The sequence below is a fragment of the Diadema setosum genome, chromosome 9, assembly GCF_964275005.1.
Source record: "Diadema setosum chromosome 9, eeDiaSeto1, whole genome shotgun sequence".
In the NCBI taxonomy this organism is placed as follows: Eukaryota; Metazoa; Echinodermata; class Echinoidea; order Diadematoida; family Diadematidae; genus Diadema; species Diadema setosum.
Window position 1 is genome coordinate 8,440,192 of NC_092693.1, and position 20,422 is coordinate 8,460,613.

The following is a 20,422-nucleotide window of genomic DNA, read 5'->3' on the forward strand; positions in this document are numbered from 1 at the left end:
CAACCAACAGGCTCCTGCGTTGAGGCACATACTCATATTAAAACTGTCTTGTCGAATGCATGAGATGCTATACCAGGATGTTGCGTATTCACAGCTTTTTTTTTTTTTTTCCTTTTTTTCAATCTATTTGATTCCCGGAGCTCAGAAACATGTGGCAACAGTTATCACAGATTGACCAATTTCTATACGACTAAATACAAAAAAAAAAAAGGTAAACCCCCCACGGAAAGCACCATTCATCTATACATGTTGAGCAAACACTTCATATTCTTTGATATACTTCTGAGGATCATTACTACACTCAGCAAATTCGCTGCAAAGTTTATTATTTCAATGTCAATATTTGCAAAAACTCGAAACACAAAGACTTGACATCCGTATACAACATTGTCAAGTTCCTTCTTATACGTTACTGTAAGTTGTCACATTGGTATGGAGAGAATAGTATGTGTGCAGCCTAACTACAGAAATATAATTCAAGTTAATTTAACAGTCAGCCGTGAATATCGAAAATGCATGAACACAAACTAGAATTTCATCAACCGGCACTCCAGGTCAAGGATGCAATCTCATATTTTTGAAAATGGGAAAGGGTCTTTTTTCTTTCCTTTTTTTTTTCTCCCCTTTGTCTTGGCTGCACAGCAGGGCACCTGTGATGTCATCGCATCAACCTGTGAAAGAAGAGTTTATTAAGGTGCACCACCAAGAGTACAAACATCAATACGCTCCAGAAGAGGTAAGACTTATCGACAGAAATCAAAATCTTAATGGGGAAAGGCTTGCTTGCTGCAGCTTCTGAATGAAGTTCTCCCACTCTTTGAAAAGTCAATGAGATAGCTTACAGCACCACAGTTTATGGGAGATATGCAGCTGTTTAAGGAGTATATATATATATATATATATATATATATATATATATATATATATACCCACCTTGGTCAAGAGCCAGAATGGCAAAAAAAAAATATACAAAAAGTATTTCAGATGGGGAGCACAAAAAAATAACAAAGAACCAAACAAACTGAGATGCACCAAATCCGGGAACCAAACAAATTCGTTCAACTGAATGAGATACTTTGTACTGTACAGAGACCTGCTTAGGCGGAGATGCTTGTGCAAACTGATATAGGATGTAATGCACCATACGAATTCCCTGATTTACTGGTTTGAAACGAGTTGGATACCTAGGATATATAACAACAAAAATAAGGAAGGAAGAAATGGAGCAGTTTTCAGACTTGCAGGAGCTGAAATACCAATGTACTTTTGGCAGCTTACAACACACCCCTGCAGAGCAGGTGGTAGGTTTGTTGGTTTACAGGAATAACATTAAATTTGCACGAGTAGTGTAAGGATATGACAATTACAGGGCAGAGGAGGTCATATGCACATTTCACTTCTTTGAACAACGTTACATTACAATTCCTCCAACCATACATTAAAGGGTAAATAGACAGTTATTTCACACACAGATGTACAGTAATTCCTGTGGATTAAGATGTGTGCAGTAGTAGCAGTAGTACATATACTTCTCCTGTAGAGTATGAGGACCAACTACAATTGGATGTAGTGAACGCATACAGATAGCTTTATAGTCAGATTCTGCGCATGAGCTCCAATCATGTGGTATTTCTCATTCCTTGCCTCTATTCAAATGCAAACATTATCTCATGTGGGAATTCTTGGTCAATGACAAATGCATTGATCAAAACACATGCAAAATGTTTTCTGCTAGTGTCTGGTCATGGGGCTGTAACCGCTTACAAAGTCATGAATTACTACCACGAGCTCTTCAAATGTCACAAATCGTAACTCGTGATGCATTCTGTCGACAAAAATGGTTGCACTTGCACTAGCAAAAGCCACGGGTTGCTGTGCTGGCATGGGCAATGTCCAGCACAAAGAAAAGGTATCAGCCTGGACACCAAAATTGGATTACGGTCATAAGGTTCTTCTCCATCTCACCGTCCTCAAGGGGAGGTGAGCCTCGGTGCTGACCGATCGCTGGTCTGCAGAGTTTTTCGGAGTTTAACTCCGCGACGGATCTCCGCCATAACTCCGATGCCTGTCTCCTCTTCTTCGGACTCGCTGTCCGATGCGGGCTGGGCCGCCACAGGAGCAGCAGCAGCAGCAGGAGGAGGAGTCTGGCTGCTTAGCAAGGAGGCTGGGGGTAGGGGCAGGGGGCTTCCCTGGGTAGGGGGAGTGGGAGGGTTGTGTGCAGGGGGTTGTGGTATACATGCCATGCCATCTGGTGTCGGGTACATGTATCCCATCTGGTTGCTGGCTTGCTGATGCTGTTGCTGCTGCTGTGGTACTTGTGGTGGAAGTTGCTGATAGTGGTTCTGTTGTTGCTGCTGGTATTGAGGCTGTGAGGCTGGCTGATGCTGGTGCTGCTGCTGTTGATGGTATTGCTGGTACTGTTGCTGGTACTGCAAATAATGTTGTGATGGCACCTGTTGCATTTGTTGTACTTGCTGCTGCTGCTGCTGTGAGTATTGTGACTGTTGTGGGTATTGCATTTGCTGTGGCTTAGGCTGTGTTGGGGGAGGTTGCTGTTGATACTGTTGTTGCTGTTGCTGCTGTCCATGATACTGGGGAGTTGCTTGACTTTGAAGCGGTAGCTGTGGTGGATACATCTGTTGCTGATATGATGTTGGAGGATGTGCTATGCTATGCCTGGAACCTGGCGACATCATGTTGTACATGGGTTGCCCATCAACCATGTCAGGATTTGTAGTACCGTTGGTGTAATTGGGCGGTTTGCTCATGGCATCAGCTGGTGGTGTTCGCGGAGAGTTGCGGCGCTCGGCCAATTTGGCATCCAGCTCCCTGATGGCGACCCTGTTCATGGCCTGCACCATGCCATCATCACTGGACATCCTCAGACTCTGGCTCCGACTCACCTTCTGAGGGTTCTCTTGGCCGGCAGACACTGGTACCTTAGGCATGGCTGGCGGCAGCTTGAATTTACCAGAGGCATCGTAGGTTGGCGTGCCACCGGACTCGGTCAGGCTGTAAGCTAGGGAGCTGCCAGAAGGCGTCCTCCGTATTGGGGGTGGTGGTTTCTTGCGCCGCATGGTGCCTTGGGTGGATGTCTCGTTGTAAGGCGTTATGACAGCACCTATGGAGGAGTGCCGACGGTGCATCTGGGTCTGAGAGGTGGAGGACGAGGAGGATGTGGAGGAGGAGGAAGGCGTTGGTGATGGGGTTGATGACGTTGCCGTAGAGACAGCCTGGAAGAGGGATGCCGGGTTGAAGTGGCGGGGCAGTGTTGCAGACTTGTTGATGTCGGGATAGTTGACGTTTGTGTCACAAATGGAGTATGGGTCATATTCTGTGGAAATATAATGAGATGGGAAACATTCAACTTTATCAAATAATCAGCATGTACAAGAATTATTGAGAAATGAGAACCATTTCACTGATGGCCAGCATGAAAATTGCTGATAAACATCAGTCATGCACACTTGAGGTTTTCTCTCTCATCCAGCAGTCATGAAATAGAGCAACCCTACATCAACACGGAGATAGAAGAGCAAGTTTCTACCTGATGAATTTACGGTGTCACTTGAAGTATTCGGCGAGCTGGTCTGCGTGCCATACCCACTTGACCCTGCTGACCGCTGGCTCATCGGGGTCATGTTGGGGGCTACTTCCAGCTTCGAGGGCTTGGCTCGGGACGGGCCTGGAGTGGCGTAGATTGGTTCCTGGTCTGGCTTCTCACCCCGGGAGAGAGCTGCCTCCAGGGCCAGAGGGGCAGATCCCTACAAAAAGAACATACATGTACAATATGTTGGTAAGAGTACAACGTAGGAAAACGAGATGAAAACGTGTCTCCTTCATCCTCATTAAGCTCTTCAAAAACTCAGAGTCTCACTGTCACGGCCAAAGCAACCTTTATCCTATTTGTCTATGAAATTGTCTTTGTATAATCACTGTATTCACTGGGGGTGCCTCTTCCGTCTCTGTAGTATCATTAGGCCAAAAAAAAAAAATGGTTTGTTTGCCCTTCGCGACCGACCGAAAATCACGGAAATTTCGGGTCGCGTTTTTTTTTTTTTTTTTTTTTTTTTTTTGCTCTTTCAAGTTTATTTTTTTCCACAAATTTCACCTTCTACAAATTTGTGAATGGTTTTAAACCCAAAATTATCCATTTTAAGCTACAGAAAGAATAAAAAAAAGTCTAAAAATGTTTTTTTTTTTTTTCCATCTCATCGACCCGTCGTAATTGTGTTACGTTTTACAGCATGCATTGCATGCTACAATGTAGCAACCTTTTTGGCTCACATGCGTGCACGCGCACGAAATCCAATCAATGCATGTATATCATGCACTTAGTACAGGTCTGCACAATGGCGACCAGTAGTCGCGCTAGCTTACGCATTGGCGCTGCTCACGCTCCACTGCCATGCCATGCATGTACAGTGTAACTGCTTTTCGTTTGCTTGCGATCGGCGGTCATGCCAGACAAGAAGCATTGATAGAATTAGAAGCGCACACATTTCTGGGTCATTTTACTCACGATCCGATCCCGGCTTCGCAGCAGCGTGGCAGTTGACATGTTAGAATTAATTTACTTGTGTCGATTTTTAGAAAAGTAAAAACATATTCGATATTCAGCGATAGAGTAAATGGATCTGATTGCGTTCAGTTTCATTTTACACAGTCATTTCACAAATGAATATTTTCATTCGTTCAGAATGATCTCACAATGAAGATAGGCGCAAAAAGGATCACGAAATCGGCCATTCCGTGTACTTCTTAGGAACGCATGCACAAAATGTGAAGAGATAATACTAGGGAGAAAAAAAAAAATCATGAAATCATCGCAGTCCCGCTTACATATTTGAGGTAGAAATCGTCCCAAAAAGGATCATGAATTCGGCCGGCCGCGTCGTACACCTTTCAAAAGCTCATGTACGAAATGCGAAGAGATTATAGAGGAGAAAAAAATAAATAAAGGACACATTTGGTACGTGCATCATAAAAGATTACAGCCGAATAAAAATTCATGAAATCAACGCAATCCCGTTGAAATTTGAGGAAACAATAGGCGCAAAAAGGATCTTGAATTCAGTCCTGCATGCCGTGTTGGTTATCAAAACGCATGCACAAATGCGGCGAGATTATCGGGAGAAAAATAAAAAACACATTTTCACCCTTCTGGTGCGTGCATTACAAAAGATTACATCCGAAGTAATCAATGAAATCGCCACAAACCCGCTGATATTTGAGGTAGAAATAAGCGCAAAAAGGAACGTGAATTCGGCCGTGTCGTATACCTTTTAAGAACGCATGTACGAAATGGGAAGAGATTAGCGGGAGAAAAATAAAGGACACATTTTCATCCCCTTTTGGCGCTTGCATCATATAGATTACAGCCGAGTAGTAATTCATGAAAATTTCGCCATCTCGTTGAAATTTGAGTAAACAATAATAGGCGCAAAAAGAATTTCGAATTCGGCCCAGCATGCAGTGTATAGTTTTGAAAACGCATGCACAAATGCGAAGAGATTATCGGGAGAAAAATAAAGAACGCATTTTCAACCCTTCTGGTGCATGTATCACAAAAGATTACAGCCGAAATAATTAACGAAATATCGCAATCCCGCTGATATTTGATGTAGAAATAGGCGCTAAAAGGATCGTAAATTCGGCCGTGACGTATACGCATGTACGAAATGCGAAGAGATTATAGGGAGAAAAATACAGGACACATTTTCAACCCCTTTTGGCCCGTGCATCATAAAGATTACAGCCGAATAATAATTCATAAAATCATCGCAATCCCGTTGAAGTTTGAGGAAACAATAGGCGCAAAAAGAATCATGATTTTTGGCCGTGTCGTATATCTTTTAAGAACGCATTTACGGAATGCGAAGAGATTATGGGGAGAAAAATAAAGAACGCATTTTCAACCATTCTAGCTGGTGCGTGCATCACAAAAGATTACATCCGAAGTGATTTACTAGTATGAAATCGTCACAATCCCGCTGACATCTGAGGTAGAAATAGGCGCAAAAAAGTATCATGAATTCGGCCGTGTGGTACATCTTTTAAGAACGCACTTACGAAATTCGAAGAGTTTATCGGGAAAAAATAAAGGACGCATTTTCAACCCCTTTTGGCGCGTGCTTCGTAAAATATTACAACCGAAGTAATTTATGAAATCGTGACAATCCCGCTAATATTTGAGGTGGAAATGGGCGCAAAAAGGATTGCGAATTCGGCCCTGCATGTCGTGTACCTTTCAAAAACGCATGCACAAATGCGAAGAGATTATCGGGAGAAAAATAAAGAACCCCTTGTATCGCGTGCATCAGAAAATATCACAACTAAAATAATTCATTAAATCATCGCAATCCAACTGACCACCAAGAGCAGGTTACGCAGCAAGTTCGTGCGCCGATGTTTAGAAAAAGTCGCAAACGCATTTGATACAATCTGATTTTGTTCATTATCATTTTACTCTAATTCACAAACAAACATTCTAATTTTTTCCTGTCTTTATTTTTAAATTTCTTGTGCAATAAATAATGCAAGTTTAAAAAAAATATTAATCTGTAAAATGTACATGGGGGGGGTACATCCATAAAAAACAAGAAAATAAGTTTGCAAGTCATTTAATGTTTTTTTTAAAATGTTGTCGTTGTTGACCGGTAAATTTTCTGTTCGGACCTGTAAAAAATGGTAAAACGGGGCATTTACCGGTCCGACAGAGACAGGTCGGACCGGCAGAAAAAATGGGTTAGTGTGCAGCCCTTCACAAGATGGCTACTTTTGCAGCATCCGTTACCAGCTGTCATGGCACCAAAACTGTTTGGAGTTCAGTTGCCAGCATCTCACTGGAAGGTACTTTTTTTGGAGCTGTTTGCAAAATTTAACAAAAATGAACGTTATAAGTGTTTGTCAGTGAGTGTTTCTGCCTCGCGTACCGGGCCCTATAGCAAGACGTAAATTTGAATGAATCTCTTGGAGTTTTGAGTGCATTGACATGGAAAAAAGGGTACCCTGATATTTAAAAAAAAAACAAACAAAAAAAAAAAACAAAAAAAACCAAAAAAAAACCGACCTACCGACCCTCTTGGGTTTTGGCAATTAAGGGCAAACAAGCAATTTTTTTTTTTTGGCCTTATCATCTCTGTCCCCTCATTCAAATATTCACCATTATCATCAAAGCAGGAAGCTTTTATGCATTCAATACCCCAAAATCACAGCAAGATCAATGACAGAAAATTTTTCAGTAAATAGGAACACAGTACAGGTGATCGTTCACTGAGCAATTTATCAGAAAATTCTGAAAGAAGACCACCTGACAAGGACGTGACATTCTCACGCAAAACTAATACATGTGCATGTAGCTACCATTGGGTAGGCAGCTATGTGTATTAAACAGTAAGTCTCCTATATCCAGCCAAATCCCTTATCCAGATGTACATGTAATGACATGTCCGGATAGGAGATGTCAGACTGTACATGTATGAGGGGAAGAAATAATGGTAAGACTCACCTGTGAGGCTCTCCTGGAAGGGAGCGTAGCGCACCGCTGCTTCAGGGACTGAGGGTCTGAGCCATTGGAGGACACCACAGGCTGAGGCACAACTGAATGGTGAAGGAAAAGCATGTGACAGAATTGGAATTGGAATTTAAGACAAAGACAAAGACCAAAAAACAAACAAACATGTAATTGCTTTGCCTTCTCAAGAGAGTCACAATAATACCTATCTTCTGTCATCTCCTATGCTTGCCCTCTCACAGCTTTTAGATGTTAAAAAAAAAAAAAAGATGGGCACATTTTGCAATGTCAACATGTGACAATGCCTTTCTGTAAACATATACCTACATATGACTGCCATCTTATGCAATCATTATCATTGGGCCTCATAAGAACACAAAAAATATAAGAATATTTTGAGACACCCTTATCTAAGGAGAAAGGAAAGGCTAAAGGACAGGCTAAATGTTCTTGTTTTCTTCCTGGTATTTCCAGTACCCTTCTACTGACCACAACCAAACATCATTCTCGTGGAGGCATGCTGAAGTTGGCCTGGTCAATGCCTGAACCACCTAACTTATTATTGGTCATCTTCTACTACTATATTGTCCACCACAGCATAAGCAGTCAAATGTGAGCTGCTATACTGTAATCACACTTTTCCCCAGTCAAGTAATCTTTGAGTTTGCTACTTTGTGTTGATGGTCCTATCAACAATCTGGAAAGTTCGTGCTTGGTATTCATCACGATGTATTGCAGCAAGCTTACACTGAGAAAGAGGAAAGACCACAGTATCAAATTATCTCTATCATCAAAGCGCCAATAAAACATTTTTGTCTCAAAGTTTAAATCATGTTATAATCAAGGTCACTGGCTTTGACCTAGGTAGAGTGTGAAGTACAGAATAAAAAGAGGGCCAGGGTGATTACTAACGCCTAAATATCCTTCACGTATTTAGCAATACAATATCAAAGTGTGATGTCATAGCGATTTATCGCCATGGATACAGGTTCTAAATAACTTTACCTAGCCCGAATGTCTATAAGTATGCGTACACCGGGTTCCAACACAAACTAGAACAAAAGACTGTGACATCGTCACTTCGGCACTCAGTAGTGTGGGGAAATACCATACTTTCTAAAGTCATTTCCTCACTGCTCCTTTTAGAGAGATTTTGTGCTGTATGTAAGTGGGCAGAGCCCTGGTGGATGATACTCACTCTGGTTTGGCTGGGGCTGGTTGAAGTCTGGCATGACCTGCCTGCCCTTTCCTCCTGTCTTGACCGGCAGCGGCCGTCCCTCCCCACCTGCCCCGGCTTTGCTGAAGGACACCATGGGCGTGGGCACGGCCTTGGGCTTGCGGGGAGCGGCGAAGGTGCTGGGAGTGGGCGTGGTGGAGGTGTTATCCAACCAGGGCGGAGTGGGCGCCATCTGGGCTGATGGAGGGGCGGGGTAGGCTGGTGAGGGGGAAGAGGATGGGGTGCTGCACTCACTGGATGACTGATCGCTGGAAGACCGCCTACCATGCTGCATGACGATCAGGAGGGAAAAGCGGAGTGTCATAGCTTGTTAACCCTTTACGTGCCTACACGCAGTGCAGTGACTTGTAACTGAAGCTCACATACGCTCAGTTAATTTCCTCTTTAAAACTTGACCCTCTAATAACTCAGCCAATCCTCTCAAGTGTAACACAGTCCCAATACTACAAAGAGGGCCATTGACAGTGGGCAAATAGAGCACACTGAAGATTGACAAAGGGACATTTTCATCAAGCTGAATATCACATGCATGCACTTCCGATCTAGAGCCTACATGTATGTCAAAAATGAATGAGCTCCACATCAAACATTACAGCAGAGAGTACTGGAGTATATCTCCTCTTTCATTCAGCCCCTGTCTACAGAGTCTCCTTTGGTAAACACAAGTTGCAGCTTCATAGTTACTGTTGCGTCTGTCAACATTTCTCTCTCTCTCTGGTAAATTTTCTTTCAAGACTGTGATTATATCTGAATATCAATATGGAGTTTTCCCCATGATAGATGTGGCATTTACAAGAAAACTGCACAATTATTTATAATGATTATTCAAAAAGAAGGATAATCCTTCATCATCACTTGTAATCACCATCTAATTCCTATTTATAAAAAAGAATTTAAAAAACTTGTTGACTTATTGATATACTGTAAAACATGATATATTCGCGCCATGAATTTTTCGCAAATTGGAACCGACGGCCTTTTTTGCGGCACGAAATTTTCGCAAATTGCCACTGGCATTCAATGCATATGGTGTAGACAAGAACTTTTGCATGCATTTTAATTTCGTGAATCTTGGCGCTAGCGAAATTCGTGAAATTAAAATGCACACGAACATTCCTCGTTTTACAGTATTGCCTGAGAATGTGCCAAAAAAGCTGGCTTCAAATGTTTGTACATAGTGATGTTGATGATAAACAGTCAAGTGAATCCAAATTTACCTGATGTGCATACTCATTTGCCATCTGCAGCATGAGGCTGTAGGCCAACGTCTCGTCCTCCTCCCCGTCTTCCTCATCATCACCCTGTCCCTGCTGCTGCTGCTGCTGCTGAGGGACAGCTGTGGTCGACGTCGACGTCGAACTCGACGTGGCTGTGCCCGTGGGCGGCGAGCCCGATCGGGTGAAGAGGGTGTCCTGGGAGGTGAAGCCAGAATCCTGGGAGGAGACACTGGAGAGGCGGCAGGCCGGGTTGCCGGGCTGCGACAGGCTGCGGTGCCGGTGGTAGTTGTGGTGGAGGGCCGACCCGCCTGCCCCGCCCACGCTGGGGTGGGAGTGGTTGGAGTGGGCGGAGGCCATGGAACCGCTGGAGCGCGAGTCGGAGCTGTTGATGCTGCTCAAGCTGCACATGCTGGACTTGCGGGACTCGTTGGAGGGTGTCGGGGAACTTGGGGGTGTCTACCAAGTAGGGAAAGATGAGAGATGAATTCATTAGAAAGGCACTTGCTTAAAATTATTTCATTCTTCCATTGCAGCATTTGACAAGGTCAGTAATTGCTAGACTACATATTACATAATAACATACAATTTGGGCGAATTTGGTAATCAATCTCCACATTCTCATTTAAAATATGGCAAATATCGTGACCAAATTCATGAATGATATGGTCATAATGACAGCAACTATGAACAGGATTCCTTTTTATATAAACGAAAAAGTCACAGAAAGCATGAATAGTGAAGAAGCAACATTTTTCTTTTTTTTTTTTTCAAAATATATTTTCCATCTCTCCTCCCTGTTAGTACCTAAATTGCCATGCTTGCAACATACATGAGCAAATACCGTTGTGTCTGCTCCTATGCACATTTAATTAATAACACACATACACACAAACAAAAGACACTAGCGCAGCACAATGAACACACATCTAGCAAGTTGACATACATCTATTTACAAACAACATCACATTGCCAGGCATAAGTCCATACGACTGACTAACACATGCCCAACTTACATATGACCACGGCACGTCCTGCCCCTTGATGTTCGAAATGACCTGCTCGCTGGCTGGAGGGAGGGTGTGGGGGTCCTGGCTCTGGACATTCAAGTCCTCCAGCACTGTCTGTAGGTGGGTCACCTCGGTCAACATAGAGATCTCATCCTCCTGCAAAAAATAAAAATAAAATAAAATAATAATAATAATAATAAAATGGGGGCAAGATTAATGGCATAAGCCATAATGAACATAGAGGGGGTAAGGGTGGATGGAAAGGAGAGGAATTTGAAAAAAACAAAAACAAATAAAAAACAGGCATGCTCACATACATACACACACACACACACACACACATGTAACAGTTTGTAAATAATTAATTTTGCAACACCATGCAAGAATCGCACTGGCAATTCACTCTGCCAGCTTGATTTATTCGTTTGTTGTTGTTTTTCTTTAAACCCTTGCAATACTTGGCCCTTTGCTATGTTTGTGTGCTGACACATGCAAGAAAGTGGATTTTTGTTACCCCATGATGCAACACCTCACCCAAGGCCTGGAGTGTGAGTGCATATGTGCCTATATGTGAATTAAGTATTCGATGCTGGTGTTGAAATGGGAAATGCTGTGCTCTCACTTTCATGAGCAAGGTAAAGTCGTCATAAACATGTTTCTGCAAGTTTTATGTACCACTTGGAGGTTGAGTAGAGTCATTGTAGTTCAAACCCCTTCCCAAGACTACTCAGCAGAGGCTACTGACTGTCTTTATGAGCAGACAAATACATTAAAGCATGCTAATAATAAAAGCAAACAGCCAATGGAGATTAAGAAGAGCATTCTAACATTTTGTAACACTCTGTACAACTGATGTTATCAAGTCCGCCTTAACATACAGTCAAAACTCGCCCAAGTTGACCCAACACAAGTCGAAGAATTGCCTTTGAAGTAAAAGAAAAAGGTTTCTGAATGGCTATAAACATGTATTAATCATATTGTGGAAGTCAAATTTCACTGCAGGCAAAGGATTTTCTCAAGTTCCTTTGTATTTGACTCAGGCAAGGTTGACTGAGCTCAGATAGTCTTCGGTTAAACCAAATATCCAGCATCCTGTATTGACAGGTGCAGAAAGAACCAATGATAATAGCAAGTTAGGAAACGACAATGATAACATGCTGTCATCATTCCAAGATTATTCCTTTACAAATGAGGATATCTGAATGGAAAAACAAACAAACAAACAAACAAACAAACAAACAAACACAGTTTTCTTCCAAGAGCAGCGGATTTGGTTTCTCAGCCAAACTTGTGACATTTCTGATATGCAGTGAATGAAACATCTGCATAATCTAGCCAACAATTTCAAACATGTGTACCACTCATTACAACAGAATAAGAGTTACGTGAGGATTTCAAGGTCTTGGGTGATGGCATTGTACATTTTACTGATTTTTTTTCCCCCATTGTCCGTTGTTGAAAAGCAGGAGCCATAGGCACGCTGTTTCTAAGATATAACTTTTCAAGAGAAGCCAGGAGGGTTTTATTGTGTCACGAGTCATCAAAAATGTGCTATGTTACACCATTGTCCATTCTTTACAGGCAGCATTGGTCTGTCATATATCCATACATCACTGTAACTTTCTCTTCATAAAGTTGGCATGATAGAACTGTCACTGCTTACATCTGTACTGGAAATCCTTACGAAAGGCCCCTCAACTTTGACACCTTGTTACAACTGGTGCTATGCAGGTAGGACAGGCCAAGAAATTACATCATCTGGGTTACATATTCAATTGCCCTAATTTCCATTTTTAGCAAACTTGTTTATCAAAATGGGGCTTTTAAAATGCCGCACACTCCTGATTGTCTATCCCCACACTACCATCGCGCAGCTCCTTTGGCAGGTTGTTTACTGTCTGTCTCATCGTAAGCCTCTTAGCATGCCAACCGTCTTTCCACTAAATTGAATTGATGGCCCATTTCATGCACCTTCTCTCCCAGATGCTCCCCCCTCCCCCCCCCCCCCCCCCCACCCCCACTTTCAGGGACTGGCCTCCAGTATGCCAAGGGGAGCCCATCCACCCATTTCTAACCTAACCCAACAATCCCTCCCCCTCTCTCTCTGGCACAGTGCCTGGCCTACTTAGCTCTCATCCATCAGGTTCTTCTACATGCTTTCAAGCTTTCAGATCAAAGTCTAATGTTGATATAACAACCAAAGGATTCACAGTCCGACCTTGACACTTGTCACACCTTCCAGTAATACCAAAATCCCACCTTCCAGTAATACCAAAATCCCCCCTTTAAATTTTGTTTGTAAACACACAGTACTGTAGCATAAGCTAAATATCATAAGGCCTATAGCTTGTACAGACTAACCAAACAGAATCAAATGAAAAGCTCGTAATCCCAAGAACATTACACTACTTGCCAAGTATTGCAATGAGTTGGTAAAGGAGTGCTAAAAAAAAAAGAATTAGTAAAATCAATACATCTGTACAATATAAAAACACTTTACCAATTCAACACAATTAAGGTGATGAAAAACGAAGACTTTAAGAAATGCCAAATTGCAGAGAAAGCTTGGCTTGGGTTTGACAAATAGATCAGTATTATATCTTGTTGATACGTTCTGCAGAGACTATGTCTGGCTTCATGGAATCCCCTCCTTTTGTCTCCGGAGGAGGGTCCTAAAAGTAAAAAAATGTTATAAAACTCCTCTGGACAAACAGATTTTTCTGTCTAGGTTTGAGTGCAATTCAGCATTCTTGCAGTGGACTCATAGTAAGGCCAGAAATAGTTGTTATAGTTAGGGCCTATCCCTTGTCAATAACTAACAACAGCATGTACTGTCCATGATACAGTGACACTAAATTGTGTGTAAACCACACCAAAAAAAAAAAAGAAACAATGTTGGCTTTATTAAAGTTAAATTCTTTTTTTTTTTTTATGGAACGCACTAGTGTTTGAAAACTTCACTTTCTGTGAAAATTCCTATTTAATGGCAAGTGAACCACAACTAAACTGCAGCAAATCATAGCTGTTTCTACCAGGTGAGAGGTATAGCTGGATTAAAAACTTATCAAGCTAGTGATTTGGAATGTCATTAATTCCCATCCAGGGGCGCAACTGACTATAATCCCTATAAACATAACAATAGAGGCCCTACTGCTCAGTGTTCTAAAAATATCAAATTCAATGAATATCTAGGAAACATCCTACAATTCCACATTCTTCCTACATCATTTGGCAGTCTGAGAGTTTCAATTATTGAATACTGGCAGAGATTTGGGGGGAAAATGGACCTTCAAGCCTTCAAATAACACACACAAAAAAAACAGACCATTAGGCCTATGCTTTCTACAGTCTAACCTCAGTAAGAACAATGCCAACGGAAATGACATAATGACCACTCCAAATACCCCCAACCCAGTTTTACTTGACCCTATGTGAAAAATTATTCAAAATATTTCCACCACAAATTAGGCAGAACAGTCCAAGGACGGCATTCCTGTGGTTGTTCTACACAAATGAGCTTACTGTTTACTGGAAAGCGACAAAAGCAACCACATGTACAACTTGTAGGCCTATCTATGCATGTTTATACATATGTCCTCAGCATCACTTGATTTATATTTGTACAAAGTTCTGGTCATTATTTGTTGTATTCTGGGGAAAAAAATCTTTTCAACGTTTGTTTCATAAAATCATTTCATATTATTTCATATTATTGTTTACATAGTAGAGTCATGCAGTAATGAGATTCTGGTTACCTTGGCTCTGGGTAAATGAACCTATATCATCGTTATTATCAACCTTGTAAGAACTGAAACCACTATCATAATCATCATCATATTTAAACCATCATCATTATCAGCATAATTATTATCATTATTATCATCATCATCATCTTCAACATCAACATCAACATCAACATCAACATCATCACCATCATCATCACTGTCACCATTGTCATCATCATCATCATCGTTACTTCCCAACACTCTCAACTCACATCGTTGCTATGGCTACTGATACTCACGACGACGGGTTTGAGGAAGCCCACCAGGGTGCAGTATCTGCTCCTCTCCTCGATGAGGGCGGTGCGGCAGGCATTGCGCTCTGCCTCTTCCAGCAGTACAAACATGTCATTGACATCCTGCATGGCACTGTCTAGCTGGTATTGCACATGGGGTTTGCCTGCATAGTGGAAGGGGTGAAGGGGGAGGGGTGGTAGAGAGATTCAAAATGGTACCAAATTAAATATCTCATGAAGGTTTGGGTTGATGTACAAGAAACATACACATCTAAAGTCAGAGTGGTTCTACAAGAGTCATGCTACATGTATAAAGAACATTTCTACACCCCCCCCCCCTTGATCTTGAATTCAAGTTTATTTTAATTCAACAGAATGGTACAAAATAATACAAAGCATTCATTTCCCAACTCCTTCTGTTTTAACAATTTGCAAGAAATATGTTTAGCACAAGGTGAATCATAAAGTATCTTACAAAATGTATATAGAAATGAATAATTATGACATTTTGGAACCTAAGTCACATGGTCACATAACTGTACGCATGTACATTTTGTATATTTGTTTTGAATTGCTGAACATGTCAAGGATAAATTTATTCAGCTTACTTGGCCCCATGTATGTTTATAAACACTCTCCCCTTTGCACAATACCATTCACACAAGTTTTGCTAGAAAACTTGGAATGTGGTACAATGTATTGTAATAACTCATGGAGTATTGAATACCGCTTTAGCATAAATCATGGAGAAAATGTCTTCAAGATATTGTCATTATATGCTCAATTCAGAACTAGATATCAAGCATTACAGGAATAGAGGTCAGAGTATGATAATTTAGCCATGTAATACCAATGGCTCTGTACACTATGTAATTCTTCATGATGTGACACTTTATCCCCTAGGCTGATACAGTACTGTTTGTAATCTATGTCTCTTTGCTGCTGAGGGTGAAGTGGGCCGGGGTCAGTCAGCCATTCCCAGCATGTTTGTGTGTGTTTGTGAGTCAGTATGTGTGTATCTGTATGTGTTTGTGCATGTGTGCGTGTGCATGTGTTCATATTGTTCCTATCGTGTGACAGTACTGCCATTAATGCACATAAATGTTCATACATCCTGAATGTGCAATACTCAGTGGTCAAAGGTTTTATTTGATTTAAAAAAAAAAAAAGAGTAAAGGCCTACACATGACAAGTATGTAACATATCTTTCCAAGTTTGAAACAATACAAAAATAGGTTTAACAGAAATTATGACTTTGTTTTTTAATGCTGACTTTATACCACTGGGACACATTTCAGATACTTCATCATGAATGCAAATTTGTATCTTTTTTTTTTAACTGTTTCATATTCACATGCATATAGAAGAATATAATAAATCAACCTACGTGTATGTTTTGCTGACTCTCTTTCTCAGTTTACCAAATAGTTTGATGTTTTCTTACAAGCACTATTTTGTATACCACGTTCAATTTTGTTTACAATGTCACACAATTGAAATAGATATCTGTAAACAAGTGACTTCTCTTCTTTGGATCACAGCAATAGATTAAAAGGAAAAAAAAAACAACTTCATTTGTAAAGTGAGTCACATTTTATGTCCGCTGATCTGAAATCTTATCTGAAGTCTAAAAAGAAGTCTGTACACAAGACTATGCATCCCAATCCTCCCTCCCCCCACTCCCTTCATCATCTTGGTATCCCAAGCTGATGGAGAAGCATCATAGATGGATGCTCATCACTTGGAGCAACCAATGTTAGGATACCGACCCCTCCCCTGGCCTGGATGAACATGACATAGTAAATCAATCAGTCTGCAAGGGGGGGGGGGGGCAGGGACAACTTCAAACAAGTTTTCAGCAGCCCACTATTCAGACCCAATTATATTTTCTTCTTCAAAATACACAATTGAGATCACGATACCTTGTTGCTTTATAAAATTAGTATGAAAACACATTGAAAGGCAGCAACATTCTTGGAGAAAACATTAAATTTCCTATCTCTTTTTGTTGGGGAAGGGATGGGGGGGAGATTGGTATCCAAAAGCAATGTGCTACATGACAACTCTGACTATCCATATGTTGAACACTACGAAGCAAGCTGCAGTTTGAACATGCAACATCGTATTAAAAGTGACAATTCAAATTGTAATTGTATGGCAGTTCAAATTAGATACACATTTAGAAAATGAAAGCGCAAGATAAGATTTCAAAACATTTAGCACATGCAAGCAATCTGCAGCTAAAACTTTCCACATGTGAAGAAACAAGAAGGGGCGTATAGTGCAAAACTATTGAGATATTACATGTAGCATGCTAAAAAGCAATTGCAGCTCAACTTATCAACACTCATGGCAATGATTAGAAATAAATTTTCTGAGTCCACTGCAAAGATACTGGTCATGGTGATTTAACTCGACAGGATGTAGTTCAGCCAATTATGGAAACACATTGGCAACACATTAGCAACATGCAATTTGTACATCTAGTGTTGCAACTTCTATGTTTAACTTTACCAGAAGTGTGAAAGTGATAGGGTGTGAACATCATCACAATTCCAGCTATTTACGTCACCTCATATTTTTAGCGTATCATATACAGGGTTGTCAATGTCCCTAAAGTCTAGACAATTAAGTGTCTCTGATATATTATGCATTTCAGTTCTGAAATTTAGAAGTCTCCATAGGATTCTGAAACACATGAGAGTAGTGGCTGGGTGTATTGATAGCTGTGTTAAATTTCATCCCATAGTGTAACTGGTCTATTACAAACCTGCATTCCCCCTCCCCCCTCCCCAACCCCAGCCTGATCCATAGATAGATCAGGGAGACCATATGGCTTGTGTGATATGATTCATCTCCTTGTCCAAACAAATAAATCCTGCCTCTCACGCACCACACTCCACTTACTCACTCCTTCAATCTCCTACTGAGAAATAGGATGGGAGAGGGGTAGGGGGTGGTGGGGGGGGGGGTTGAGGGTGAATAGGACCCTCCATAGAAGGCCTCCAAGAATTCATATCTCATATATGATCAACCCTCATCTCTCCCTTCCTCCAGACTCCCCCCCCCTCCCTCCCCCCCCCCCCCCCCCCCGCTTCTCCTCTCCCTCTCCATTCTCAATCTTCAGTCAAATTCAAACGTATCCAAGCACCATCAGAGAGTCTCTCCAACTCAGCGAGTCGATGGGATCAAGTCATATATTTTGAATCCGCTGCATCGAGCTCCTCATCTGCCTCGTCTTTTCAGTCCAATTATATTAGTCTCGCGTCTGCCCATTGACAGAGACTGTCGCTGTGTGTGTGTGCTCAACAATCGTCTTTCGATATTCCTCAAACATTGTTCTGTACACTTGCTTTTCTTTTTGTTTTAATGTGATGTGGTGTTTTTTTCTCCCCCTTTGGACAAGTGCATGACTAATTTGAATGATTGTCTTTCTGAAGTCCTGACATTGCTATAGTATGATTGATTAGGTAGTGAGGAAGTAGAGTGAGCCCTCCTTACGTGTCGATGAAGGATGAGATATTTCTATTGACCAAGAAAGCTCTGGATGAGCTCACCATTCTAATAACAGCAGAGGGAGTGGCAAGAAAAGTGAGAACGGATAATTATTGAGAGATAGGTTAACGACACTTTAGAAATTGACCATGGGGTAACATGCAAGGTTCCAGTACTGATGGAGAGAACTGCAAATGTTCAAATTTGAGAGCGCCAGGTCTAACATGTTTTAATGACACTACCTGTACATCCTCTGCATTCTAGAACATGGTACCATTGGTAGAGTAAACACAAGTCCTGAATTTGAAAGAAGGCCAGTTCTAATTGGCACTTATCACAATACGGAAAACTGTGAAGCTCGACTTCACCAATACCAACAACAACAGCAAAAGAGCCATGATTAGGAAAACCATGTTGTATGCAACTTCAGCTGCAATATACATCTTTAGCCTGGTTGGAAAGTTGCGCATGTAGTATATGGCCATGGGGGGGGGGGGGGAGGATCCTAATATTGAATGGAAGTTGCATGATGAATGTCACACTCTTTACCACTGCATTTAACATTGTTATTGCAAGTGTCACAGCAAACTTTACATGAAGTTAGATAAAACTTACACTCTAGACTGCAATTTTTTCCCCTCTGGCAGTGTGAAAGGTGGCACTGGGACAGTGCCATCACGATATTTTACTGGTAGTTTGAACGATCCTTAACTCTCTATGTGCCACGTTCGTAAGTCCGACTCAGTCGGACGGCGTGCCAACTTCGCATATTTTGCTCAAACGCACAAAACAGCACAAAACCGCCCAAACCGATCAATAAATTGCCAAATGCCACAGTACAGTGAAAGCATTTCTCACGATTCCATTCCTGTCACATGTAGCTTGTGTTTAATGTGGTGATTGACTATAAAGGGGTGTTCCCCTCCTGGATTTGCGAGTAAACTTTAACTTTCTGTCACTGTTTTGTGCGCAAACGTCATGCCTCTACAATAATGTAGGAACTCGTCATTTGAAAGAAAAGAAAAAATTTGTCTTATAATTTACAGCAAAAACAAAGCATGGCATTTTCTCTGCAACTTTCTCCTTTCATGTCCAGCTAACAAAAATCTATAAAGCTTACATAGATCTGAAAAACAGAATGATTTCCCAAAGCATGACTACATAGCAGTGTCAGAATAATGTGGCACACACGGGGTTTACACCATGGCACATTAAGAGTTAAACAGATACTCGTGGTAGTTTGTCCACAGTTCACTGATGAAGAGATCAAAAGTGGTTTTGATAGCTACCACAAGTCTTTTATTAGCCTGGTGGCCCAAACATTACTGCAGCACTCTCTTCTCCTATTAGGAAACAGGTAAGCCTACTAGATTTTTAATGCTTTCTTGCAGCTTGTGCTTTTACTTTCTGATGGTGTGTCACGAGATCAGGTTGCACAAGGTTTATTGCCGGAAGGAAAAATATATGCAGGCTCTCTGATCAGTTTATGACATTCATATTCTGTGTCCGCTCAACGCATGTTTCGTTTTGATAAGACTAAGTGGGCTGCACAGACGGCCGAGAAAGTGAATTCGGCCAAACATTTCCATTTTTTTTTTTCGTCTGTGGAAGTTCGACCCTTTCTACAACCTTTAGTTACAGACATGGAAAATCTGGATTACTTCTATACTGTTCTAGCCCTTCATCAAATACCTACATTTTAAGAGAGAGACTGAATATAAAAGAACTCCCTGTGCTTAGGAAAATATGTTCTGTACGATGATCTGGAAGCTTCGAAGCAGTCTCTTTTGATGCACTTTTGGTGTATGCACTGCGTCATCTCCTAGATATGCAAGGTGAAATTAAAGAGTAATATAAAGCTGTCGTTAAATAGGGGTGAGGGTGAGGGATATACTCCACTTTGCAGCTCTTTTGTAAGAGATAATTTTTTTT

General features: G+C 41.4%; 1 protein-coding gene across 1 annotated transcript in view; it reads right to left on the reverse strand.

The window, feature by feature from the left end:
* Positions 1-992: 992 nt before the first annotated feature.
* Positions 993-20,422, reverse strand: part of LOC140232810 (uncharacterized) — a 132,107-nt gene continuing 112,677 nt past the window's right edge. Inside the window, exons 7-13 of the mRNA XM_072312926.1 lie at positions 15,002-15,159; positions 10,984-11,133; positions 9,971-10,426; positions 8,715-9,021; positions 7,511-7,602; positions 3,608-3,764; positions 993-3,367 (exon numbers count right to left, since the gene is read on the reverse strand). Of these exons, the coding sequence (XP_072169027.1) occupies positions 1,971-3,367; positions 3,608-3,764; positions 7,511-7,602; positions 8,715-9,021; positions 9,971-10,426; positions 10,984-11,133; positions 15,002-15,159 (2,717 nt within the window). The 3' untranslated portion in view covers positions 993-1,970. The remainder of the gene's footprint in view (positions 3,368-3,607; positions 3,765-7,510; positions 7,603-8,714; positions 9,022-9,970; positions 10,427-10,983; positions 11,134-15,001; positions 15,160-20,422) is intronic.